Source organism: Chrysemys picta, chromosome 14, assembly GCF_011386835.1.
Source record: "Chrysemys picta bellii isolate R12L10 chromosome 14, ASM1138683v2, whole genome shotgun sequence".
In the NCBI taxonomy this organism is placed as follows: Eukaryota; Metazoa; Chordata; order Testudines; family Emydidae; genus Chrysemys; species Chrysemys picta.
Genome location: NC_088804.1, coordinates 37351893 through 37379353, shown reverse-complemented (window position 1 = coordinate 37379353; position 27461 = coordinate 37351893). Strand labels below are relative to the sequence as shown.

Below are 27461 nucleotides of genomic sequence, written 5' to 3'. Positions count from 1 at the left end.
ATCCCTCCTTGAATCTCTCCTTTGCCATGAGGCCTACAAAAATCTTGATAACGGTTGGGCTGCTGGTGTGTTGAGACCACTGTCATTCAGACCAATATTGTCTCATTGTTTCCTTCTTCTCCCCCGTTTTGTCTGTCTGCAATTACTTGTCTCTCGTCTTATATTTAGATTATAAGATTTTGGGGGCAGGGGCTGTCTCTTCTCCCCCACACACACACAGTGTTTGTACAGCACCTAGCATGGGGGAGGGTACAAGTCTGTAGACTAGAGCTCTTAGGCACTATGATAATTCAAATAATAATGTTTTGGGGCCTTCAGGTGTAAAGAAAATGTGAGGCAGATAGGCCTGCATATAAAAATTGAACACCTAAATAGTGTGTGTTTTTAAGGAGAAAAAGACTTTACTCTGACCACCCAGATTCAAAAAATGTGTGTCAAAAAATGCTGTTCAAAGTCTGCTGCTTAGTATTGAAATATAAAGGGGGAAGTTAAAAGCATCTGTCCTTAAAAGAGGAACTGTCCCTCTCTGTGCATGGCTGAATGCATGTATGATCAGCATCTTCACAGGATTTCCAAATTTTGCTACCTTTAGGATGGTTGAGATAATGCCTTGGGACTGACCCATGACCTCAAATGTCTCAAACTACCTCGGATCTACTGACCAGGTATATTTTTGGATCTATGGACTTTCTTATCCCAAATTTACTGGAGCAGGAAGGTTCTTCCTTTGTATAAAGGTGACCTAATCAGCCCCCATTTGATGATGCCAGTTGTCACAGTTGTTAACTGCACTTCTGAACCCTCCTGGGCAATTCAAGTACACCCCTTTCAGGTCTTGGGCCTCAAGCTGTCACCTCCCTTTTAGGATGGAATCACATGATTCTTCCACTCTGACCATGCCTTGGGCTGCAGAGCAGTCCCCTGTGATCAGCCGTGATGACCTCATCAGGTCTGATTTATGTTCAGCACCAGCAGTCTTCCTGTCTTGAAGAGCAATGATGTTGGTATTCAGGAACCAGGGCCGGCTCTGGCTTTTTTGCTGCCCCAAGCAAAAAAAAAAAAACCCCAAAACTTGCGGCGTGGCCAGAGCCAGGGTGCAGGGGGACTCCCTGCGCTGGTGCCCTGGCTAGCGGGGGAGAGAGCGGGGGGAGAGAGAGAAGGGGGCAGCCAGAGCTTCAGTGGGGCGCTGTCAGCAGCCCCAACCGCCGAGCCGCCTGCCGGGAGAGCTCCGCGCCGCAGTCGGCTGAGAGGGAAGGATGCGGCTGCCCTACCGGGCTTGCTGCAGGGCGCTCCCTTCCTCCGCACCACTGCCCCCTACAGGGCGGCTGGAGCGGAACAAAACAAAACAAACAAACAAACAAACAAAAAGCGGCCGTGCCGCCCTAGGATTGGGCCGAATGCCGCCTCGTACAATCCGACGCCCCAAGCACCAGCTTGCTCGGCTAGTGCCTGGAGACAGCCCTCTCAGGAACCAAGCAGTCTTCTTAAAGCAATGTTTTATTTATTTTGGAACAAAAGCATTTAAGAGAAAACAGATCTTAAAAAATAAGCCAGTCTCTACTCATGCCTGCTTTTCCTTAAGCCTTACCGTTCCCTAGATCTGGGAAAGCCCAGCTTTTTCAGACTCCTTCTCCAGAGCCTCTGACTATATCAGGAAGTCTCCTTGGACCGTTCTTGACAATTGACACCCCACCCACACATGTTTTTTTAAACTGTTTATAGTCTTTCATCTTAGTTCCCAGAACTGGCAGAACAGCTGTGTCACTTTGGCCTGGAGCATGGAGCATGGAAGGATGCCATTGTCCTGTCACTGCTTCCCTGGTATTAGCTGAGAAGTTGCTTTTCAATAGCTATTGTGTTATTTTACTGCTTGTTTTCCCCATAGCCCCCTATAAAGCTAGGTCAATATGCTGATATACAACAACTTCACTTCACTGGCCAGGTCACATACAGTGTTTTCATAAAATTATCACATCTCCACATTGTTGGATTGTTACAGAGCATCTCCTCATCTGTCACACCAGCAACCTCAGAAGTGGAGTGACACGTTCTGATTTGCCTAGAACAGGGGTCGGCAATGTTCGGCACACGGCTCGCCAGGGTAAGCACCCTAGCGGTCCGGACCAGTTTATTTACCTGCTGATGTGGCAGGTTCGGCTGATCGCGGCCCCCACTCACCGCGGTTCGCCGTCCAGGGCCAATGGGGGCGGCGGGAAGCAGCGTGGGCGAGGGATGTGCTGGCTGCGGCTTCCCGCCGCCCCCATTGGCCTGGGACAGCGAACCGCAGCCAGTGGGGGCCGCGATCGGCCGAACCTGCCGCATCAGCAGGTAAATAAACTGGTCCAGACCGCTAGGGTGCTTACCCTGGCGAACTGCGTGCCAAACGTTGCCGACCCCTGGCCTAGAAGCTCCTGAGAGAAGTTCCAAAAGGAGGAGCTAGCCAATACACTATCATCAAAAAGCTGAAGGAAAGGAAGAAGCCTTACTGTTGGCTTGCTTTTTCCCCCTGCACTAGCTGCTGCTGCAACTATCAGTTGCTGGTCTCCAGTTATGCAATGCCGCCATGCCTGACAAATCAATCTGTGCTTCCTACACAGTTCCCTGGCAACTGAGGAATAGGAGTCCAGCAACAGGCAATATCTAAGATTTGACAGCTACAAGCAAGTAACTTTAACCAGCTAGCATGTTAGTTGATGCTAAACATCAGCAACATTAAGACCACCAGTTCATCTTTTTAACCCTGTACCAGCTTCCTGAAGCTGAATGAAACCACAGTGGTTGTGACAACCATCCTGCATAAATATCAACCGGTTTGATTGGGTTCTGTTTTCCATTCTGTATTAGTAGAGGGACTCATCTATCTCAGCATTTTGCGCTTGATTTTAACTCCAGCAGCTGCCTTGTAGTGTGAATGGGTGTGAGTGCTTGTGGCTAGAACCCACAGAATGTATTTGAGAATGGTACCTATAGATTAATACCTCAAATAGCTAACTGAGTCCTAATTTAAACAGCCTTTCTCTCTAAAAGATCACACATAAGCGTTGCATGTTAATCCTGAGAAATAATGTTTTCACTTAAATTTATTATTTGACCATTTAATGTAACAAGCTGTATCACCTTGTATTGTATTGGAATGTTTCATTGTAACGCTGTGATGGAAGAGGAAAAATAGCTGATAAAGCAATAGCCAATAATCTATTAGAGTTGGCATCAGAGGGGTAGTCTGACATTCCCTTCAGCAGGGGAATGATGTGGCTGGAACTGAACTAGGTCCATTGGCGTTTAGATTGATAATGCTCTGTTACTTTTGGGGGTGGGAGAAAAGAGACGGCAGTAACATTGGCAGGGGTTGCAGGAGCGGGGTATCTAGCACAACTCCTACCCCATGCCGTGAGTGCAGGGGAGAGGCACAGGGGTAGGGCACTGCCCAGAGCTCTTGATAAGCTAGAGCGGCTCAGGCAATTGTACTTAGATCCAGCTGCTTAGACTGGGCAGCTGGGGCGCATGCGCAATGCCTAACTCTCGCCTATCGCGGCCGCAGGAGGCGTACACACGCCGCTTCCCAGCCAGGCAGGGGGCGCACGCGCACTTCCGAGACGCTGCTGGAAACCGGCCGCATTACGCATGCGTCTTCCCGTGAGCGCCGCGCGGCCGAGGCGCAGGCGCAATGCGGGGAATCTCGCTTCCGGCGCGGGGCCGCGCCGCCCTCTCTCCTCGTTTCCGGGATTCGCTGATCCTGTTGCTCAGCTCCGCGCTGTCGCTGCCCGCAGAGCCAGGGGCGCCCGCCGGGATGGGCTCGGCCCTGGCGCGTGCCGCCCCGCGCCAGCAGGACCGGGGGGCCGGGCTCCGCGCTGCTCTCTGAGCCGCCGGGGGCCCGGCGCTGAGGGCCCGGCTGCGGTAAGTGCGGGGCCGGGGCGGTACCGCGCCCCGGGGCCTCCCCCACGGACCCTCCCGGCTTCCGTCCTGCCCACCTAGAGTCCCTGCCCCCGCCTTGCTCTGCCCCCCAGCTCAGCCTCCTGCCCCCGCCGCCTTGCTCTGCGCCTCCCTCTTCTCGCCCGTCTGCCCCGGTCTTGTTCCGCTCCCTCGCCATCCGCCCCTTCTGACCCCAACCCCCAGTCTTGGTTCCTTCTCCCGCTGCCCCCCCCCCTTGTCCCGCTCCCTCAGTCCCTCCCCTTATCCCCTCCCTGCTGTGCTCTGCTCCCCCAGCCCCCCCTTTGTCCCCTCCCTGCTGTGCTCTGCTCCCCCAGCCCCCCCTTATCCCCTCCCTGCTGTGCTGTGCTCTGCCCCCCTTTACTCTGCTCCTCAACCCCTCCCTCTTGTTTCCTCCCTGCTGTGCTCTCCCCCCAATCCTTCCTCTTGTCTCCTCCCTGCTGTGCTCTGCCCCCCTTTACTCCGCTCCCCAACCCCTCCCTCTTGTTCCCTCCCTGGTGTGTTGTACCCCCCCTTTGCTCTGCTCCCTCAACCACCCCTCGTGTCTCCTGCTTTCCCCAATCCCCATTCTTGGTTTCTTCTCCCACGGTCCCCCTTGTTCTGCTGCCCCAACCCCTTCTCTTGTCCTTTCCCTGCTGTGCTCTGCCTCCACCTTGCTCTGCTGCCCCAACCCTATCTGCCCCTGCCTTGCTGTCCTCCCTGTGTCGTCTCCTTATCTTGCCTTCTGTTCCTGCTCCCCCACTCTGGCACCCCCATCTCTCCCTGCTCTTTCCTTTCCCCACTTGCTTTTGGTCTCCGTTTTGGGGGATTCTCAGCTTGCCCCCACAACACAAGTTTCTCCTCCTCTGGAGTCCTCTTCCCTGGTCGCTGGCCAGGGCTCTCCTATTGCTTCCCTTGTTGTGGGGGGAGGCTGGGATGTGCCTTGGCACTAGGTCCTCTCCCTCCCCATGGCCCAGCCCAGGGCAGTGTCTGCATCTCATTTGTTCAGAGGGTCAGACTGGGAGGGAGCTGAGTTTAATCAATAAAACATCAGACATAACCAACTTTTCCTTCCATCCCCACATCCATTCCCAACATCCCATTATTGGTAACTACAATGAACAGAGTGTGAATGTGTGTGTGTCAGAGCTGGGATTTGCTACTCTCTTTGGCTGGTTGAGTCTGCTGGATAAAATCAATTATTCTCAGTTTCTGCAGCCATTGAATAAGAAATTGGTTTCTGAGACTTTTAATCTCATGCTGGTGCTGCAGTCTAAATTGAAAAATAAAAGGACTTGAAGTAAACAGTGCTAGCATCACAGTGAATAAAAATGGCAACTTACTTCCCCTCAGCTTACTTACGTTGTAAGTAATAGAGATCTGAAACCTCTCTTAAGCAATGCACTAGTGCTGAAGTAGGTGAAGAAGTTGTTGGTGCACCACATATTCTAGTCTACAGTTTCTCAAACTTGTCTGGGCAATGCTTACTGGTGGTCCACAGAGATCTAGCTTCTGAAATGGAGCTGCCTCTTTGTTTCCGTCTGGGAGGAACAGAACACATAAAAAGGAGAGATTAAATTAAGAGCATGCAAATAAAGACATAATTCAAGTGGAAGTGAGGTATCCACAATAAAATCATAATGTGAGCTACACTATGAAGTTGGATAACCCCTGGGGTAGGATACACTGTACTATGGTATCTAGACACCAAGTCATGACGACTTCACTCTTCTGTGGTTTGCTGGAGATATGAATGTATAAGCATATGCCCTGATCCTGCAAATGCTTACGCGCGTGCTTCAAGCACACAAGTAGTCCAATGGACTTCAATGGGATTACTTATGTGCATTCATAACAGGCTTAGAAGATCTTCTGAAATATTGACTCAGTCAGGGGATGCTGTATCTAATTTGTCAGAGTTGTAGAAAAACACTGGGACCTAGTGACTCATGACAGATAAAATGGATGTAAAATCCCTTCAGACTAGAGTTCAGAAGCTGACAACCCTTTGTATTGAAGTAGCGCATGTCAAATCATCTTACAGTTCTGTCTCTATAACTTGCTTGCTTTGACTTTGATTTCAAATACTTTGTGCTGTGTGTATCTGAATAAAATAGTTCTTACCTGTGTTTTATGACGGCATTAACTGGGTTACTCCCAAGGGGAATAAATTAATAGTCTAACACAGCAATTTAGAAATTGAGGTGCTGGTGAAGCATGGAAAAGAACTAGCAGATTTTGCATGTGTGGCATGCTCAGAAGACAAAATTGTTGATGTTTTTAAATAATAATAATAATACTTGTCACGCTGTTTTAGATTAATACTGAAAATGAATAACTTGACAGGCTTGTGAAAATAGTTCAGCTTTGATCTGTGTTGACTTGTTGAGTCCTGAAAGGAAAGATTACTTCTGGGGCACATTAATTGACAGAAAAATGTGTTGCAAAGTACAGTCAGTAAATATGGCAAACCACATTCAAATGGTGGTAAGGATTTAGCTTAAATTGATAAACTTGGAAATGCTAGAGCAGATACATTAAAACTTGTAATTTAGGATCTTAACACATCAACTCATTAGTAGCAAGTAGGAAATTTTTCCTGGCCATTGCTGCAGAACTTGCCCTTTTTAAAAAGGCAGTAGCTTTCTAGCCCACTGGAATGTGAACAGAGGAAGTCAGGTCTGCCTGAATCTGAAAAAATAGAGATCTGAACCATCTAAGGCCCAAATTCTACCACCAGTGCACAGCCCAGAGATGTAGTCTGTGTGGTGTTCTTCTCTATCTGGCTGCTCTGTCCTTTCTAATGTAACTCAACTACTTGAACCTCTACTATTTAGTGGATCTATGAAGAGGTAAATCTGCTACCGCTTCCGCCAAATCCCTGCTGTGATTGAGGTCCTATGGAGGGAGTTTTTTGCATGGGTTTTCCAACTCCAGCTGTGGAAGAGTGGACTGAAATTTTGCTAGAAATGTGAACTGCCTATTCGTTTCGGTGGGTTATCAATTCTGGGCCTGTTTCTCAACTGCCTTACACCTTGGCTAATACTTTTACCTGTGTAAAGTGCTACTAAATCAGAAAGGTAGCATATTACACCCACTTTCCGCTTACTTTACACAGGTGTAAAATTGCTATAAAAGGTGCAAGGTAGTGGAGAATTGGGCCCTGTGTCTTAAACCTAGGCTGCTATAAGTGTGGAACTTCAGGAGTTTCAGCCAACCCAAATCCTGTGTTGACTTTGAGCACAGGCAGTGAGTAGGTCAGAGCTTCTGGTTAATGCCTATTCGAGGATTTGACAATGGCAAATCTAAATTCTGAAAAGATGTTGGGGGTAGATGGACTCAATGAAACAATATTTTTAGCATGATAATAAATGAATGTATCTCAGTGATAGCAATGTAACTTGAATGTATCTTTATAAAGATGCATTCTCAATACTTGTTTTTATGCAGGGTATCTCAGCTGTAGTTTATATAATGAGGGGTGACAACCTTGTGAACGTCTAATGGTAATCTTACAAAAAATGTTTTAATAGAAAAAATTCCAGATAGCTGTGTTAGTAAATAATACGCTTCCTTGGTAGTGAATTGTATTGTTTAGTATTCTTTATAAGGATGGACTGTTTTAGATTCAGAAGCAGGAGAAAGAACATAGTGGTTAGAAGAATACTGCTGTCAGCAGATTTTTGTCATTTCTAAATATAAAATATTTTCATTAGTAATACATTATGTCCTTTTCTCCATTGTACTGATAACTACAACACAGCCACATTTTACTCTTTCTTGTGAGGTGGTGGAAACATCTTCAAGGTTTAAAAAAAAAAAAAAAAAAAAGTTAAAGGCCTAATCCTGTGATGTCCTGAGCTCCCTCAACTTTCATTGACTTCAGTAGGAGTTGAGGGGTTTTGTGCCCTTCTTTGCTGAGCTGATAACACAGTTTTTTAACAATAATTTGTTTAGTACTTTATGTACATGAAGACGCATTCCCTGCTCCAAATAAGTTAGTCTAATAAGACAAGGCAAATGCAGTACACCAGGAAAACAGCTTAGTGAAGAAAATATTTATAAGGAGGAAGGAGAGATTGCCTGAAGTGGTTTAAGGTGGGAATAAGAGGAGACTGGGTAAGCCAAAGGGATCTAGGCCCTGATCCACAAAGGTATTTAGGCTCATAACATCTAATGAGATCAGTGGAAGTCAGGAACCTCAATACTTTTGTGAATCTGGGCCTAAGAGAGCATTGGGAGGAAAAGTGGAGTAGGGAGACAGAAGCAGAGAGAGAAACGAATGTTAGATTTTTATAGGACTCTGCCGTGGGAAGAGGATAAAGAGGTGGCATGTGGGGGAATGGATGATGTGATCAGAGCGCAGGGAAATGAAAGATGTCTATAAGTGGCATTTGGACAGACTGGAAAAGTTGTGAGAGGCCAGAAAGGAAGAGGTTACAGGAATCAGTGCTTCAGGGAATGGTTAGGCTGGATGATATTCAGGAGAAGGAAGTTGACAGGTACTTGGGCAGGGCTTTGGATACGGAACGAGAGGAGGGAAAGGTAGGAGATGAGATGTTCATAGATTTAAAATCACATCTTAAACTTACCACGGCATCTGCAGACCTGTGAAAAACTCAACTTTGGACTCCATGTTTCACCTGTATGTGTATTAATAGAAGCACACAATGAATTTTCTTCTTGTTGGGTAAGAGGAAGAGAAACTGACTTTAGCTGTCTGGGGCAGGGAGGCTGTCAGGACTTCCTGATTCTTAAGCTATCCCTGCATACTCTGTGCCACCTTTGCATTTCCTCTGTTTTGTCCAGGCCAGTGCCTACCTGAATATTTGGTATATGTGAAAGCAGACTAGGGGCTACCCTAACTTCCACCTGTCATACTCCTGGGTTGCTTTTACTATTTGTTTTGAGGCTGGATTTTGTGGTATGGGTGGCAGTGTACTCAGAAATCCCACATCCCTGCCTGCCAGAGCCAGTTTAATACAGTTCAGGGTGCAGTGGAAGATGTATCTTACGGCTTGTCTACATGATGCCTTAGTGCGCACCCGGAGGCGTGTAAATTCTAATGCACACCAGCATGTCATGCATGTCAGCAGGGCCCACACAGCCCAGTTAGTGCAATAAAAGTTCCCTGGTGTATATTAATGTAGTACTGTTTTGAAATGAGACTACATTAACATGCAATAGGGAATTTTTAATACATGCAAGCAGAGTCCACATGGGGCAGTTAATGCGTGACACACTAGTGTGCATTAGAATTTAAACCTTTGCTTGTGCACCATGTAGACAAGTCCTCTGTCAAGGATTTAACAGACTCACTGAACCATTTCAGGGACAAGCTATGCAGAGATTTACATAAACTTAAAGCTAATTTTGTATTGTAAAGTTACCAAGTTTGTTGCTGATAGGTGATATTTATAAATACCAAGGAAATGCTATGTGATTTGATAATTCCAGCTTCATTTTGCTTAATTGTTTGTTCAGAATTCTTGATGGAATGTCTTAGTGGCATTTGTAGGGGGTTACCAACATAGAGGCATGTGCAGTCATGTGATGAAGCTTTCATTGATCTTGGCACAGCTGAAGTAGCCATTTTTTTAAGCAGCGATGTTTAACTATGTTGCTTTTTGGAAGGTTGGGGGGTGAGGAAGCATTTCCTTTTTAAAGGTAAAAGAGGAAGCTTCCAATATTTCTTTCTTAAATGCATGTACCTGCTGTAGAATGAAATAATACAAAGTGGTGATAAGCAGAGACAGGCATAATAAAGGACATTAGAATAGTTCTCTAGATTGTACCATGTAAATATATACTCCTATCAAAATTCACCTCTTGATCTCAGAGATGAGCCTTTACATAAGGGTCACATGGGGAGGGGAGAGAGAATCCTTTTTGAAATTCAGTTGCAGAAAACCACGTTATTCTGTTACTGCCTAGGCTGTTACAGTGTGACCTTGAATATTGGATACCTGGAGTAAATAATAGGTGAGTCATGTGCTGAACAGTAGCTAGAGCCAGCCAGAGCTGTCATCTTTTAACAAAGGGTCTTTCCTGGATCTTAGCGGTATAGTGAAAAGTGACTTCTTATTCTACTAAAGTAGACACTGATTCTCTTTTAGTAACTTAACCTTTGTGCACAGAGAGATTTTATGTGATGCCTTAGCTTTGTCTGACAGCTTGAGGATCAGGATTACATGTGTACCATTGTGAAGGTGAGTTTTATCAATGTCAGACAGTTGCGATCTGCTGTCCATACCTCCCATGGAATTGTATGCAGTGTCATGTTCCTTCAGGTGTGAATTACTGCAGCATTTTAAACTTTGACCTTTCAAAGGCAATCTGTTGCTTTCAGTTAGCTAGAAGTCTGTTGCACCAACCCTGTGCTTTGTAGGTAACTTTGTCTTAAGACTCGGGTGGCTTTAAGTAAATCACATTTAAGCTTTAGAAATTGACCTGTCAGCGTCTTACTGTTGTATTCTAATACTGCATGCCCTGGCTTCTCTGCAGAGATCTATTGGTGGAGTTGTTGGCACCAACTATTAAGTAGAAATGTTGAAATAGAGGTTTTTCATTTGCAGCGCCACAATCCCAGCATGGATTTTATTTAAAATAAAAACTGTTCACTGTGTAACATAAAAGGAAACCTAAAACAGAAAGTATCAGAGGGGTATCCGTGTTAGTCTGAATCTGTAAAAAGCAACAGAGGGTCCTGTGGCACCTTTGAGACTAACAGAAGTATTGGGAGCATAAGCTTTCGTGGGTAAGAACCTCACTTCTTCAGATGCAAGTCACCTAAAACAGAAAATATACTTTGATTGCTGAAGTATTTTTAATCTTATTTGTATATTGAGGTTTTTTTCCTGTTGTTGTAAGATACCAGTGAGGGGACTTTCCAGAACGATGCTATTTCTTATAAAAAAGATAGTCTTCCCTGCTGTAGTTGGTCGTAAATCATGCTTTTTTTTAAACTTTTTTTTTATTTTTTTACTTTAGTGAATAACACGTTCACAGGTTGGGACATACTAGTTATCCCCTTTCCTTTTCCAAAAAACCCTTTCTACTCTTATTGGAAGAAAGTTCTTGAGGACTACCTTGATGCAGTATCTGATATTAAATAGTGCTGCAGTCTTGCAGATGCAGTGTGTGAGGGAGTAAAGGAGTTTGCCAGCAACTGTTTGTATGTAAGGAAATTGGGGACCTGGCTCAGTGCTGTGGGAAAAGCTTAAGATTTTTAAGTAGTTGCAATAGTCATTTGTGTAATACATTTTTTTGTGATTATTAATTTTAAATGTTATTACATTGTGGCATAATCTGCGGTAATGTTGATAAAGTAGCTTTTATTTTGTAATCTCTGTCTGAGCAGCCTGGTAGTCATTTGTCTTAATGTCATTATTATTCCAGTAATATGTCTGCAATTTGGGTTTACAGCATTTCACTAAACAAGGGACACAAATTATAGGATAGATGGTATATTCCAAGGGAAAATCTCAGTTGTGCTAAGATTGATACCTAAATTGGAATCAGGTTTCATAGAACACCAGGGTTGGAAGGGACCTCAGGAGGTCATCTAGTCCAACCCCCTGCTCAAAGCAGGACCAATCCCCAAACAGATTTTTGCCCCAGATCCCTAAATGGCCCCCTCAAGGATTGAACTCACAACCCTGTGTTTAGCAGGCCAATGCTCAAACCACTGAGCTATCTCCCCCCCATTAATTTTGATTAATCATTTGTGCAAATGGTTATCATAAATGGAACATACTGTGCATCTGTTATTTTCTGACACAAGATAAAGATTTTGAGGATTTTGGAGAAAAAAATTGTTGATTGGACTAATGCTTAGTTTTAGTTTAAAGCAGAATACTTAATTTCTTGAACTGTGTACTTAGAATGTGTGAAGAGCATTGGCAGACTGAAAATCACACATTGTGACAAACACATTGGGGTAAACAAATCTGTAGTCCTGGGCAAAGCTGCGGACAACTCTAGAAGAACCCTGAGCACTTATATCTTCTGTGGTGGGAAGCGGTGGCCAGCACATCCCTTGGCCCGCACCACTTCCCGCAGCCCCCATTGGCCTGGAGCGGCGAACTGCTGCCAGTGGCAGCCGCAATCGCCGAACCAGAGGACACGGCAGGTAAACAAACCGGCCTGGCCCGCCAGGGTGCTTACCCTGGCAGGCCACGTACCAAAGGATGCTGATCCCTGATGTAAATGTTGATATAGCATTTTGACTTTTTAAATGTTTCACCCCCAAAGATTTGGGATGTGGCATCTTTTCACCAATGTCTCTCTTTTTAGATTTATGAAAAATGGAAGTTTAGATTGATAATGTGAGTAACCTTAAATGATCATGTGATTCACTTTACCAGCATTCTCCTTATCAATATCTACTTACATTTACATTGCAGCAAGCTGATGGTCACAGTAATAACTAGTTTGCAGTGGTGTAACAGTGTTGGTCTCAGGATATGAGTGACACAAGGTAATTGTGGTAATATCTTTTCCCGCATCTGAAGAAGAGTTCTGAGTAGCTCAAAAGCTTATACCTTCCACCAACAGAAGTTGGTCCTGAAAGAGAGATTACCTCACCTATCTTGTCTCTTTCACACCAATTAATACTTAGTAAATATAAATCGTGAGAATTAGTATAACAAATATAAAAAAATAAGCAAAAGAAAAAATCCAGAAATCCCATACAATTAAGCATCTGCTTAGCTTTCAGAGGAATACACAAACTTGTTAAGAAAGAGGGGTAGAAGTTGAGAGCTGTCACTTCTTGTTTCTCCTGGAAATCTAGTGGCTTGTGTTTTCATTTTTAATAATACAAGAAAATATTGATGAAAATATGAGAAATTCTATGTAATGTGTTACAAAAACTGGCTTAAGAAGGAATGGCTGCTTTGGAACAGGGGCTAGTTTTACTGGAGTTCTTTCACTGAATATAGGTGGTGGTTTAACATTTGATAAATTGCGGAATAGGTAGAATATTTGTTACTACTTAGACTTATGAAGCTGAAGCGTCCAGATTAAATGGTATAACTGCTGTGTCAGGAAGCTTAAAGTGGGTGCTGTGGACTAAACTGTTCAGAAATAAACTTAGTTGCTTGTCTAAACTTCTCAGATTTCTCTTGTCTGAACCCATACCGTAAGGATAAAGCAAAAATTAATTTAAGAATCCTTGTTACTATATTAATAACCTTTCATGGTAAGCTAAAGATGTTTAATTACAAGCCATATGTATGGTAATTGGTACTTGCACCCAACAGAGCTGAGTTAAGGATGCTATAGATATTTTTACTCTGTCTCCTCACTGTTTTTATTGTATAGATTAACTATAAAAAGTAATACACTGCATTAGTATATCTTAAACTGGACCACTGGTGATCTGCAGTGCACTGTTAGTTAATAGTAGCACATAGCTTCAAAAAGCACCTAATACAGTCCATTTTCTTTTAACTGTCTTGCAACATGTACATTTAAACTCAAATCAAGCAGTGAAACCATTGAGATTTTGATTGCAATATTGATTTTTTTGTCGAGCATATATTGAATATTAAGATGCATATTTACCAATGTGGCAAATTACCATAGTTAAGATAATTTCTTTTGTTATTTAAATTTTCATTGGCATAGATTTTTGCATTTACATCTCTACCCTGATATAACGCAATTCGATATAACATGAATTTGGATATAACGCGGCAAAGCAGCGCTCCGGGGTGGGCGGGGCTGCGCGGTCTGGCGGATCAAAACAAGTTCGATATAATGCGTTTTCACCTATAACGCGGTAAGATTTCTTGGCTCCCGAGGACAGCGTTATATCTGGGTAGAGGTGTATTAAACTGACTGCTTTGAATAAATAGGTTTGAATAATTTGTTTTATTTTCAGCTTAACCGTAAGGGGGGCATTGATCATTAGAGTAGGAAATAGTTCTAAACTTACAAAGTAACTTACCCTTTGATAACGTAAAATAGAGAACATGCTTGCCTTACCCAGCTGTTACCAAATGCCTTATTGAGAGCTCCCTAACAAAAATGGCTTGACTATTACTCTGGAGGCTGAGGCCCTTTAACACACTATCTTATATTTTCACCAAACAAGAATAAAACTTGACTGATAAATGATGGAGGAATAGATCATGGTTAAAGTATGCGTATCTGGTCTGTCTAGAAAAATTGAAGAATTGCATAGCAGAACAGACTTCGCTAATTGTTTACTTCAGTTAGGTAATCAACACAGTTCCTGTTGTAGGGTTCTATATATTGATTCCATGACTGATCAGTCCTAAAATTACTTCATAATTGATATAGATTTGCATACTATACTTCTTACACTTCCAAAGTCCTTCAGTTGTAATAGATTATGCGTACTTAAAACTATTGCCCTGAAGCAACAATGCAGTTCTATCCAGTTTTTGACTGTCTTTTCAGATTACATCAGATATGACCATGTGCATATTAGAAGCCTGAAGGAAGGGCATGATGTCAAAATAACACGCACAACATTTGTGAGGTATGTGGGTTTTTGTATTATGCTGAAACTTTCACCCAGGCTACATTTGTCTTTAATACAGTTGTTAAACATAAACAAACTACAGTAACTTGAAAATGAAAGGGTCTAAAGCTAAAGTAGATAAAATATTAAAAGAATCAATTTCTAAAGTTCTCATTTGTCTTGAAGTATAATAGGCTGGGTGAACTGTTGGTTGGGGATGTTTTTGTATGTTGTTGTTTATGATGATTTGTTTGATTTTTTTATGCTGCTAAAGCCTGGCTCCGGCTGAAAGATCTTTATGGATTACTTCTCATTTTTGAGTCAACATGTTCGTTTACAAGCCCTTTGAGTTTTACTGACTTTTGCTACTTTAATTTGTGTGCAACAAGTTCCAAAAGCTGTTGCATCTCTAAGTCATTATGATGGGTAAACTTCCTGACATAACACATTATGTTGTTATCCTGTTGGCGTCCTATAGAGTTTGTTTTGCCTTCCGTTCTTTGGGTCATGTTGAGTTTCAACCCCCAAGTCTGAAAGCTTTGCTCCCTGCAAATTACATGTTACTTCCTTGTAATATATTCCGTTGTAAAGGTGCTTAAAAGGTGTATTTTCTTAAGTAATCCTTGTATAGTCTTCTTGCTTTCCAGGGAAGTCATTTTTGTTTTGTTAATTAACATAAATTCCAGTTATCGGTCATATAGTGTATTTAAAACTTCATATTACAGCTACAAAAGAGAGCTAAAAGCTTGATCCTGAGAAGCAATTCAGAGTCCTAGTGATGCTAGTGGGCATATGTGTACGGGGCTGCAGTATTAACTGTACAAAATTAAAAACATTTGTTTTTAATCTGGTTGCTCAAAGGTTAAGTCATTTGGAATTGTCACTGAATATTAAACACTAGAAAGAAATACACCTTTCCTAACCAGGTTCATTTAATCGTGAATTATATGGGAGAAATAAAGTTTGTTTTCCCAATACATTTTCTAGAATGCAACTATCTTTACTGTCATTTGTAACTAGGCACATTTTTAATGTATTGCATTCAAATGAGAGAGGACTTTTGTATAAAAGAGAATTTACTTGACCAATAGCTTCATGATTTACTGTTGCTATGATTTAAGAACATTTACTTTAATGGAATAAATTTAATTTAGCTAATCCAAATCATAGTTACAATATGTTAATAGTGTCTGTCCTGGGAAGGAGTGAGTCTTTGATTTAGCAATCTGACACTAGAGTCAGAGGGAGGGAGTAGATGGAACATTTTTAATTAGGATAGCTAAGAATTAGCAATAAAGTCTAGAAAAATGCTGAAAAATTTATGTAACTTTGTCTGACAGCTACCACAAGTGTGAGTCCCTCAGAAATTAATTGGTAAATGTAGGCATTGTAGATTATAATTTTGAATTAACAAAGCAGTAAATATACTCAAGGTTTTGAGGTATGACCTAAAGTACCGTAAATCCCAGTGATCATATGGAGGCTACCATTAGCGCAGAAAAAATACTGGAGACATCTGCTCAGCTGTCACCAATCAATATAATGCTTTCAAGTTTCTCTCGGATATGGCCTTTACTAGTACAGAATCAATAGCAATTTTAGGACTGAGTGTACTTCTAGGATTGCATACTATTCTTGGAACTTTGTGTTCAGACTGTAATCTGTCTCCTGTTTGTTGATAAAACTTTAATTCTACCATTCCACACTGCTAGTTATAGGTGGCTGGAAAAAATTCTGTTTTACAAGAACTTTCACGTTTTTGAACTTTGTTTTCATTCTTAATTAGCATGAAAACAAAACCTTTGGAAGGTTTTCACAAAACAGAGCTGTATCAAAACACCCCTTTTCAGATTGAAACGGTCAGGTTTTTGATATTTCTCTCCAGAAAGTCCACACTGGACCTGAGAAACCATCCTGTCAAATTTCTTCGGCAATATGACAACTCAGCAGGTTGTTGCTGTAGCTTGTTAGTTCATTGGAGACAACAGCTGTATTTAATGGGGGCTTTGCCATACTGGTCAGAATTGAAAAGCAGGAGGCCCCATTTTAATGCAAGGAGAAGAATGATGTTTGGCAAGTCAACAAGACAAAAATATAGCCCATATGAAAACCTCATATTTACCATTAAGGCTGTGATGCAACCAACAACTCTGTCATCCATTTTTGCTTCATGGTGTAAAAATATTCTAGCCTACTAAGTACTGTTTTGAAAGACAAAAACAGGGAATGTGAATTGCAGGGAGAACATCTGCAAGATTAAATTGCTACTTAGAAAATTGCTGAGCATAATTCCTTACAGGGGTTTTATTTGCCTATGGCTGTTTGTGTGACTTAGCAGGAAGGCCAAGGGCTGCTCATCTTACTGTGTGAACTGATCTGAATTACTGCTGCATGGCTTATAGCAATTTTTTCTTGGAAACATATACTGTGTAAAACTAAATCATCCCCTCCTCTGTTTTTTTCTTTTTACTAACACAGCTGCTAAAAGATTTTTACACCATAGAGTCATACCTGTTAGTGCAGCATTGCGCCTTTAGTTATACCAGTGCCATGTGCACGTAGACAAGCTCCAAGTCTGAATCTGTTCCTATGTCGACAATGATGCCTCAAGTATTGTCATCAGATGAAAACATTTTAGTCCTTCACGTTCTGGAGTAGCCCACACTCCCTGCGTAAATGATTTACCAATACAGACTTAATCATTAACCTCTTTAAACTAAGAGCCCCTCCAAGGCACAAGCTAGAGGACCCGAAATAGCTTCCCTGAACTAGGAAAAGGCAGAAAATGGTTTGAGGAGACTTTACAGGTCACTTCAATTTATTTTATTTCCCCTGGAATAACATTAAGTTTACATGGAATTTCAATACTGCAGTCTCCTCTCCTGTTTCAGAAACTTGGTGTATTTCAAGGCATCAAGAAGGAAGCAATAAACACACTGTTTTATTTGACTGTTTATGGTAAATGATTTTTCATTCTTAATGCTAACATTTCATAAGACATCAGGATATAAATGAGTATTAGGATTTGTTGTAGAATGTCACAATTTTAACTTTCTGGAATTGTGTAGATATGCGCTTTATTTTATTTAATTCTGTGAACAAGCAATGAAAACCTATTAGGTTCTAAGGTGTTACCCTCTGCTTAATAGATTGGCCTTTTCTGCAGAGTCTGCAGTCACTTCGTTATGACTAAAAAAAGTACTTGAAATGGTTTGCAGTTATGACTTTAAGTACGACACAAAATTGCAGGAGAACTTTGACTTTCCTGTGCTCCAGAGCAGGAGAATCTGATTACACTTGCTCATGCCATGAAGTTTCACTTATATTTTTGAAAGTTAACAACTGTCACTGCTGGGAAAGGAATGTGAAACTGACCAGACAAGCATAGTGTTTCTGGTATCAGAGCAAAAAGGATATTCATAGGAATTACCATTCTGGGCCAGAACAATGGTCTATTTAATCCACTATGCCAGTGGTTCTCAAAGCTGGTCCGCCGCTTGTTCAGGGAAAGCCCCTGGCGGGCTGGGCCAGTTTGTTTACCTGCCACCCCCATTGGCCTGGAGTGGCGAACCGCGGCCAGTGGGAGCCGCGATCGGCTGAACCTGCGGACGCGGCAGGTAAACAAACTGGCCCGGCCCGTCAGGAGCTTTCCCTGAACAAGCGGCGGACCGGCTTTGAGAATCACTGCACTATGCTATCTCAGACAGTGGTCATGTTTCAGAGGAAGATATGAGGAAACCCTAAAGTGGGAGATTTTGGAATTATCTGCTTGTAGAGGAAGTTTCTTTCTAATCACCTTGGTTGATCAGGTTTATACCCTGAAGCATGAGGATTTATGTCCCTTCCAAGTTTTGGGGGTTTTAATCCACAGTAATGTATCACTGGATACACTGCATATGAACATGGGCAAGTTCATGCTTCCTGTAAGCTTTACTCTATTGTAGTAATAAAGGCAGCAAAAAAGATAATGCATCTCTCTCCAACCCTTTTCTCACTATTTGCACAGGATGGGTGGCAGAAATCTCCTCATATTTAAAACGCTTCTGAAAAATATGGATTAAAAATTCCTCCTCAACTCAAACTTGCAGTGTTTCCAGAAAAATGAAATTAAAGTCAATATACTTCCCCTCCTTTTAAAGTAATGGGTTAAATAAGGGAATTGGTATTTTAAATTACTGGTATTTTTAAATGGAAGGAAAATGCCTCAAAGAAAACCAGCCTCACGATTTTACACACACAACTAGATTTTGCCACCAGAAAATATGACAAATTTGTACATAAATCTCCAGACTCTGTATTTTCCTTAATTTTCCATGCATTTTGTTTTTAAATAGATGATATGGTTTCATCTTGGGCCAGTGTACTAAAATCAGCTTGTCCTCTTACCATCCTTGTAGCATTCAGAATCTTAGTTCTACTTGTGATTTAACCTTAGTCCAAGTGACAGATTATCCATAAGGAATATTAAAGCTTCTTTTGATATTCATGCAAATTAAGAGACTCCTCCCTGAATTTTTTCTCTTTAGAAATGTGTGTATTACACAAGTGGCTCATACTGATTATACAAATCTCCTTATTCTTTTGTAAACAGCTGATTGCATATACCAGAAGTGTTTATAGTCTGTCATCAATACTGACAGTGCATGAGGAGAGATGGGACTTGCAAAAATTACAGAAGTCTTGCAATTAGAGTAAATATTTTTAGAAATAATAAGTTTTCAATAAATAACTTACAAAATTGCAGCTAAGGACTTGTAAATGAGTGTCTTCAATTACTTACAGAACATTCCAGCTTGAAACAATCATAGAATGTGAATTCGTAATTGCTTGTTTTGCTTACTGTGTCATAACAATAAAAGTTGACATCTATTTTTCATGGCTTATTTGTGCATAAACATCGTCTCTCCATCTTTCTTCAGGGCAAGTCCAGAAAACCATGCAGTCATCGGGGCACAGATTCCGGGACATTGAGCACCATCCCCTCCTTGCTGAAAATGACAGCTATGATTCTTCTTCATCGGAAGCCGATATGGCAGACAGGGTTTGGTTCATCCGTGATGGCTGTGGCATGGTCTGTGCTGTGATGACGTGGTTTCTGGTTGTCTATGCAGACTTTGTAGTGACTTTTGTCATGTTGCTGCCTTCCAAAGACTTCTGGTACTCTGTGATCAATGGTGTTCTTTTTAACTGTTTGGCAGTGCTAGCTCTGTCGTCTCATCTGAGAACTATGCTAACTGATCCTGTAAGTATATGATTATCTCTTGAAATTGGGTCATTCTCTCATGTTTAGTCAGTTGCAGAGAATAAAGTAAGCAACTCTGAGTTCTCTTTTATAGATAGGTAGGGTCTATCTCCTGCTGCTAGGATAATTCTTTTGGTTGCAAATCTTGAAACTGATTGAAGCAGAGGTTGGTCTCAATCTCCAGCCTTTTGTTCTTTTATGGTATCATAAACAAGTCTTGAGCTGAGTGAAAAACAAAGCAGAAACTGTTGAAAACTGCAAGGGAAAGGAAGACGCATGGGAAGTGTAGGGTCACTTGTTAAATATTTACTATTCAAGTCCAATATAGAAGATCATTAAAATGCCTCTTTTGTTTTATAACTTTGTTTGTTTCATAGTTATATTATCAAATCTAGATAACTTTATAAAAGTTATTTAATTCCAGGTGATGTGGTAAGAAAATCTTCTGCTTTTAATGAATAGAAAAAGTTAAAGGTTTTCAAAAGTATCTATGCCACTCTTGAAAATCTGACTCCTCCCTAAGACTTGTTGATATAAACTGATAGGCAATAACATTTACCAGAGTTTGTTGACCTGACAGTTAAAATTTGGAGTAAGTTGATCAATGTAGAGGGGAGACTTAGGACCAGGGCTCACTTGATATTATGGATATTTTTCTCTCAATAAATGTAAGGTTAAAATGTTATGAATATTTTTATGTTATTGAATAAGTTAATTGAGATTAGCAGAAAGATTAAATTATTAGTGTTCTTCTAAGACTCAATGTAGTTTTACCTAGTTTTCAATAGGAAACAAACATTTGGAAAAATTAGCTATCACTTCCTGTAAAAAGTATAATTCAGTTAAACTAAAAGCTTTCATCACAGTATGACTACTTACAACTTTAAAATATATAGTTTGTATACAGCGTACATACAAAAATCTAAAATTACTTTGGAAATGTTGCTATGAAAACTAAATTAAGCAGTTACATCTTCACAATCTTAAAATGGTTTTTGATGTAGTTAAGTGGGATTAATGGTAAATAAGTCTGTTCCTTGCTACCGAAAATAGTTCTGCAAGGTAAAAATTACAAATTGCCACAGTTTTACTGCCGCACAAAATTTGAATTAACATATGCGAATACATTTTAGAATACATTTCTGTCAACATGCCTAGTAATAGCTTTATGGCAGCCTAAATGGTGTATTTTCAACTATTGCTATAACAATGTACCTATTTCCAGTTCAGTAGCAGTTGTGCTTATAACTAGTTGTCTAAAATTATATTCTTCAATTTCTGGGTTAACTCTTGTATGGTGGAACTGGTGGCAAGATAGTGTTTAGTATAAAATGTCATCCTTAGAAATAGTAGTGAGTATCTTGCTATAAAAGCCTTGACACTGACATCTAAACGGTGAATTTGGTGGTGTCTCAGCTCTATACTGAAGCCTGTGGGATTTGCAGTGTCATGGGAAATCTCACTGCTTAACTACTGGAGCATGGTGAATGAGTGGACTTTGATGTGTTTAAATTGAGATTATAATTCTCCTCACCAGTTCAGGTCTTTGCAGCTTTTTATCATTCATTATAGCAAGTATTCACTGCTCAGTTTTAAAACACACTTAATTTCCAAAGTTCTGTTAGTAAGCAAGCCCAGTCTACATAAAACTACAATTTTGAATTGGTATTGTAAACTATAAACTGATTGGACTGGATTTGTTAGAGTTCATATACAAAAAAAGAGTTTTTATTGAGGTGCGGGGGGGTGGGGTGGAGAGACACACCTATGGTGCTCCAAGAAGTGATTTTGGCAATTCAGTAAAGGGTGCTAGTGTCTGAGTAGTTCTGAGCCCACACCCAGTGATGAAAGATTCTTTCTTGAAGCCAATGCATTAAACAAGGCCTACTTGAAGAACCAGTTAGTGTGTTTATGGGTATGTTAAGCACCGATTATTAAAAATACCTAAGATCTTGAGACCCAAGATATTGTTTATAGACAAAGTATGTCTTAATCTGTTTCACTTAATGTACTTCCCATATTACCAAAAAAAAAAAAGCTGTGTAGTAGAAACTGTTGACTGTTAAATAAGAGTAAAGGAAAATTAGAATAAAGTGTCTCTCAAAATTCATAAGAAGTATAACATTACATTTGAAGACAAATAGATTTTATGATCTTATAACCATGAGAATTTCATCAAAAGTAAACTGGCTACAGTTTTGAGATTATAAAAGTCATAATCTTTCCAATGTTTGTAACTGGAATCAAGTATTATTGTCTTTATTTGTGATTACTTGTTAATTCAGCAAAATGGCAAAGACATGAGATCAAGAACACTTTGATAGTTACGCTTATGAATGAATGAAATTAGTGGAAAAGAGGTGGAAGGGTTTTTTTTTCTTTTTTTCTTTAGAACTAACTAAATCATCTCTTAGGTTTTGTCTTCAGTGTAGTGTTAATTCCATTTTGCCTAACTTGACTGAGAATGGTCACACTCGTAAACGATGTTTGAGCAGCAAAGAGTTGTGGAGTCTGCTCAGCATTACTAGCTCCAGCATCAACATGCCCCCTGATGGGCCAGTTAGCTCAAGTGTACAGAATCACTTAACTTGAGCTAGAGCTTTTTGTATGTAACAGGAGTCTGGTTAGGAGCAACACTAAGGGCTGGTCTTCACTGTGGGGAGTTCGGGAGATCAGTGCTGCTGCAATCAATGCAGCAGGGGTCAATTTAGTGGATCTAGTGAAGACCCACTAAATCGACGGCAGAGCACTCTCCAGTTGACCCCGGTACACCACCTCTCTGAGAAGAGTAAGGTAAGTCGACCGGAGAGTGCCTCCCATCGATGCAGCACAGTGAAGACACCGGGGTAAGTAGACCTAAGCTACGTTATTCATGTAGCTAGAGTAGCGTAATGTAGGTCAACGTACCCCAGTAGTGAAGGCAAGCCCTAAGTTATACCTTGAGTTAATACTGTAGTGAAGAGAAGCCATAGAATGTGAAACATTGGGGTGTGGACATAGGTTGACAAAACATTCTGCTTCAGTGGAAATTCCCTCCTACTGAACAGGAGGGAAATACCCATTCCTGTGTTAAGATCTGGCAAAGCTCGGTTTTCTCTCCAGGCAATTAAATCGTTTAAGTAACCTGGTCTTTTTACTAGATTGTGTAAATGAGAATCGCATCACAAACATTGCAAAGACTGACAATAACAGGCTCCAAATACAACTACTCTTTTCCTGATACTTCTCCATCATCACCCAGAAAATCAGCCTTTCATTAGTGTGTTCTGAGTGTAGAAAAAACAAGCAGCACATTCCCCATTTTTAGAAAACGGGTTGGGGGGAGCATGAGTGAATTTTTACCATGTAACACCTTTGCTCTTATCACACACTCCACACTTCCTTCATATAAATCCTTTTGATTTCATTCTAGCAGTTTGACTAAACCCTTAAAGGCAAAACAATCCAAAGTAAAAGCTTTCAAACTGTTCTTGGTTCACTCTGGGCCTCTTAGTAACGTCAATAGCTGATTGCCCTAGCTTTTGGGCCTCAGAATAGTTAACCTACTATATATACGTAAAAGGAGGCATGTCCCTTTCCTGATTTGCTCACTTACAACAAATCTTTTCAACCCTAAGCAAAGCTTCTGACTGCAGTTTTGACATTTGTAGGTAAAGATCATGGATTCTATCCAAGTTTGTGGTAGTTCAGTTGAAACTGAACTGGGACTAATGGGTTGTGGTTTCTCTGGATGACGTTCAGCCTTATGCTAGGCCTGTTTTGATCAAACTGATTTAGGAAATTTTGCTGAGTGCAGGTTCCTATAAGAGGAAAATAATGTCTGTACTAAAATGGGCTTAGTGTGAAAAACATTTTATATTTAATACACTCGGTATTAATGTTGAATAGTCAAACCTGTTCAAATCTACTGTTAAAAAGTGATTTTAAAAAGTGTTATCTTTCCTAATTTAAGATGATTTCTTCTCTCACTCTGTTTTAAATATTTAGGGGGCTGTACCAAAAGGAAATGCCACTAAAGAATACATGGAGAGTTTGCAGCTGAAACCAGGGGAAGTGATCTACAAATGTCCAAAATGCTGTAGTATCAAACCAGAGCGTGCACATCATTGCAGGTATATCATTATTTTCTTTAAAGTAAACATTCATAAAGATATTTGAAAGTGAAATTCTAAAAAAAAGTGTAAAGTAGCTAATGAACATGGTCTGCAGGTTTCTTGCTTTGATTTAATGAAAGTTTTGCAGACTTTGTACTACAAAACTGTGTGTATATTTGTCTAAACTTCAGGTGGAGCAGGGAAGAAGCCTAAAAGTTTTAAAAGCTCTCGTTGCTATTTGGTAAATTTTGCTGTAGAACAGAAAGTTTTTCCTCTTATCATTTACTCCTTTAGCTAAAACCTTAAAAAAAAAAAAAAAAAATCTTTTATATACTGGTTTTACTTTGATATTGGATTCTGGAGTTATTGTTTCGGTCATTTTAAATGAAGAAATTAATTTCAAGTACATTTGAAATGGCCACCTCAATGTGTGCTCTTCCTGAAACTTCGAAAAGGTCTGTTCAAAATGACACGTTCCTGAGCATGTGGATTGACTATTCGGTTGTTGTTTTTTTCCTAGGCAGCATGCATAAACAGTTTGTTAAACCAATTAAATATTCTTCAGTTCATTGGAGAATGTTCTGAGTAATGAAAGATGTGATTATCATAATCTTGATTAGGATGTTGTATAAAATATAGTAAATCTATCTACTTTAAATTCACTCTGTTCCTTTTAGCTTGAAGGCATATTTTAGATGTACCTGTAATGTTCAACCACTGGAAAGATTAACTTAAATGTGTCTGTCTCTGTGTAACTAAGAGACTTGTCAATATTTGTATACTATGTATGCATGTTTATATATACAGAGCTACATGTGTGTAATGTTTTTAATAGCACCTCTCTGTATAGAGTAAGGCATATCCAGCTGTGTAATATATTGACCGTTTCTGCTCACCTAAAGGATGCGAGTGAACTTTTGTTGGAACTCTAAAATGCAAATCATTATGGAAATGACTGTAAAAAAATCTGCAATTGATATAAATTATCTGTTTTGTCACTCTAGTGGTAAGGTTATAGTTGAAAAGTCACTTCCATTATAAGCTGTCTGTCTTGGAGCTGAAATCTTGTTCTTATCTTAGATGTAAATTTTGTTTTAGTATGTGGAGTGGGGAGGACTTCAGATGAGACTTCATACATGTTCTTTATACACAGAACTCAAATGCCTTTTGTTTTTAAACCTAACAAGGGCTTGGCCTGTAAGGAATGGTGCTTGTGAGGATCAGAGCCTTTTCAATTTTAAGTACTTGTGGCACCTTAGAGACTAACAAATTTATTAGAGCATAAGCTTTCGTGGACTACAGCCCACTTCGCATATGGATCCGAAGAAGTGGGCTGTAGTCCACGAAAGCTTATGCTCTAATAAATTTGTTAGTCTCTAAGGTGCCACAAGTACTCCTGTTCTTTTTGCGGATACAGACTAACACGGCTGCTACTCTGAAACCTGTCAATTTTAAGTGTTTTCTTTAAGCAATATGATTGTATTATTTTCAGAAGGTTACAATTTTTTACTTTCCCTTACTTTGGCAAGCTCATAGGTCAGATGTTCCAGATAGCCACAAGCATTGTTTAGTCATCAGACAGTAGAACAGGAGCCAAGAAGTGCATCTCCTAGCCTGGTTCCTGGAAATCTGTCTCCCAAGTTCCTCTATAACTGGCTCTTTATTGGACTTAATCTCTGCCTTAGCCTACCTATTAAATAGATTGTAATGGTAAAGCACTTTTTAGACCTTCGATTGAAAGGTACTCATGACTATTTTGGTGTTTCTAGGAGTCTTTTTTTTTTTATATGCAAAAAATACTATGGAAATGCTATGATAGCGTTAAGATTGAAAATTTAATTGCACAGATCAGGAAAACAACTTTCAAAGCATCCATAACTTGGGGTGGATATGTAGGTTAACACTATAGTTAAAAAGTGCAAGCAAGCTTACTTTTGGGAATCATAACTGAGATTGTAATCACATAATAGAGAAAAGTTTCTAACATTGTATTATTTTTCTAAATTCGAGTCTTTAGTGAATGTTGTTACTTTGGTTGCTTCCTTGGGATGGTTTTAAAATAAACCTATCTGAATATATTTATTGATAATACACCAGAACTATTCATTTATTACTCTTGAAGTTGAAGAGATTTAATTAGGAAAATGAAAAATATTTATTACTTAAATGGGCAGTTTGGGGAAAGACAGCAACAAAAGTAGCAACAGTTTTATTTTGCACTGTAGAATGTTGAGATTTTGATTGGATTCTTTTGCAACTAACTTCAAGAGAAATGTTGGTTGATAGCCCTTAGGTCTAACAAAGAGATGTGGTGAGAGATTTCTGGAATTTGTCCAACAGACAAAGCCACACACACAAAAAGCAGATATAATTTGAAGGCATGCCTTGAACAGCCCATTGGTACTGGTCCAGCAGTGGAAAAGATGATACTACATCTGAATGTATGTTATATATCATATGCTGCTCCTGATTGAATCTTTTGTAATTTAATGATATGGATAGATTTTATTTCTGAGAAATGAGAGGGAATTGACAATTTACAAATGAAGTTTAGACTGTTCTCTGAAGCATTTTGCCTGTGCGCACATGTTCAGTATATTTGATGGACCTGCGTGGGTAGTAAAACAGCTGTGAAAATTTCTGGGGGGATTGAAAATCTCCCTTTTTGCAGATATTAGGTCAACTTTTCTATATTCTGAACCAGATTTACACTTTGGATATCTGTAAGATGAACTAGGTACTTTCTGCCAAATTTTGCTTCTGGCTGTTTTTTTTACCTTGAATCTGGAAAGGATTGAAGCTCTACTTACATGGTGTACTCGTAGCTGCAGGGTTATTAAAAAATAAAAAACACACACAATTGGATGTACACATTTATCCTTTTTGGAGCATGGCAATATTCATTTTAGTGGGTATGAAACAAGTCTTTTCTAGAAAGTTATTTACACTCTCAGAAGTCATGGCATAAATTTTTTTGAAGAAAACATATTGCTCTAAATTGGTAAACCACAACAGACAAAACTAGTTAAGACCTTTGCTTTTTTCCCTTCAGCTTTCATTAAATTCTGCATATTAATTTTTGGCTGAGACATACTGCGTGTTCTTTCCTACAGTGAAATTTAAGATCCTTTTAAAAAAAATAAATAAAATAAGTGCCTATTTCTCTCTCCCCTTCCCCCCTCCAAGTATTTGCAAGCGATGTATTCGAAAGATGGATCATCACTGTCCCTGGGTGAATAATTGTGTAGGAGAGAAAAACCAGAGGTTTTTCGTGCTGTTTACGGTGAGTACAGATTACCAACAAATTGTTCTAAATATGAAAATTGTTAACTATAGGTAACAATTTTTCACATACTTACCCCAGGATTAAATTGCTCGCTATTTAGCCATACCCTTACTTTTGGGGGATTTCTGCACCAAAAAATTAAATATACGCAAAATTTTTATTTGACAAAATAGCACAATATAATCAAGCCAGTTTCAATTATTTTGATAATTTATTTCAAAATACCTGTTAACAAGTATGTCTCTAACAATATAGATAACAAAAAAAAAAAAGATTCAGGAAATGTTTTTTGACAAGTAGATTCCTTACTAAGCATATTAATACAGAATTTTGAATAATCAGTCATATGAACTACAATACAGAACTGTATTTCTCACACTCTCAGAAGCAGTGCAGAGGCTTGAAGGAATCCAGGGTAATGAAGGAGCTGAGGGAGAG

At 40.1% G+C, this 27461-nt stretch overlaps 1 protein-coding gene across 2 annotated transcripts in view; it reads left to right on the top strand.

The window, feature by feature from the left end:
• Positions 1 to 3671: 3671 nt before the first annotated feature.
• The window catches only part of ZDHHC7 (zinc finger DHHC-type palmitoyltransferase 7), a 33807-nt gene continuing 10017 nt past the window's right edge, over positions 3672 to 27461 (top strand). The window contains exons 1-5 of one of the 2 annotated variants that reach the window (XM_005292288.5): positions 3673 to 3897; positions 14338 to 14419; positions 19321 to 19643; positions 23631 to 23755; positions 26924 to 27020. In XM_005292288.5, coding sequence (XP_005292345.1) covers positions 19338 to 19643; positions 23631 to 23755; positions 26924 to 27020 — 528 coding nt within the window. In that variant the 5' untranslated portion in view covers positions 3673 to 3897; positions 14338 to 14419; positions 19321 to 19337. Of the gene's footprint in view, positions 3898 to 14337; positions 14420 to 19320; positions 19644 to 23630; positions 23756 to 26923; positions 27021 to 27461 lie in introns of both variants that reach the window. The other variant, XM_042852113.2, reaches the window with a different exon arrangement.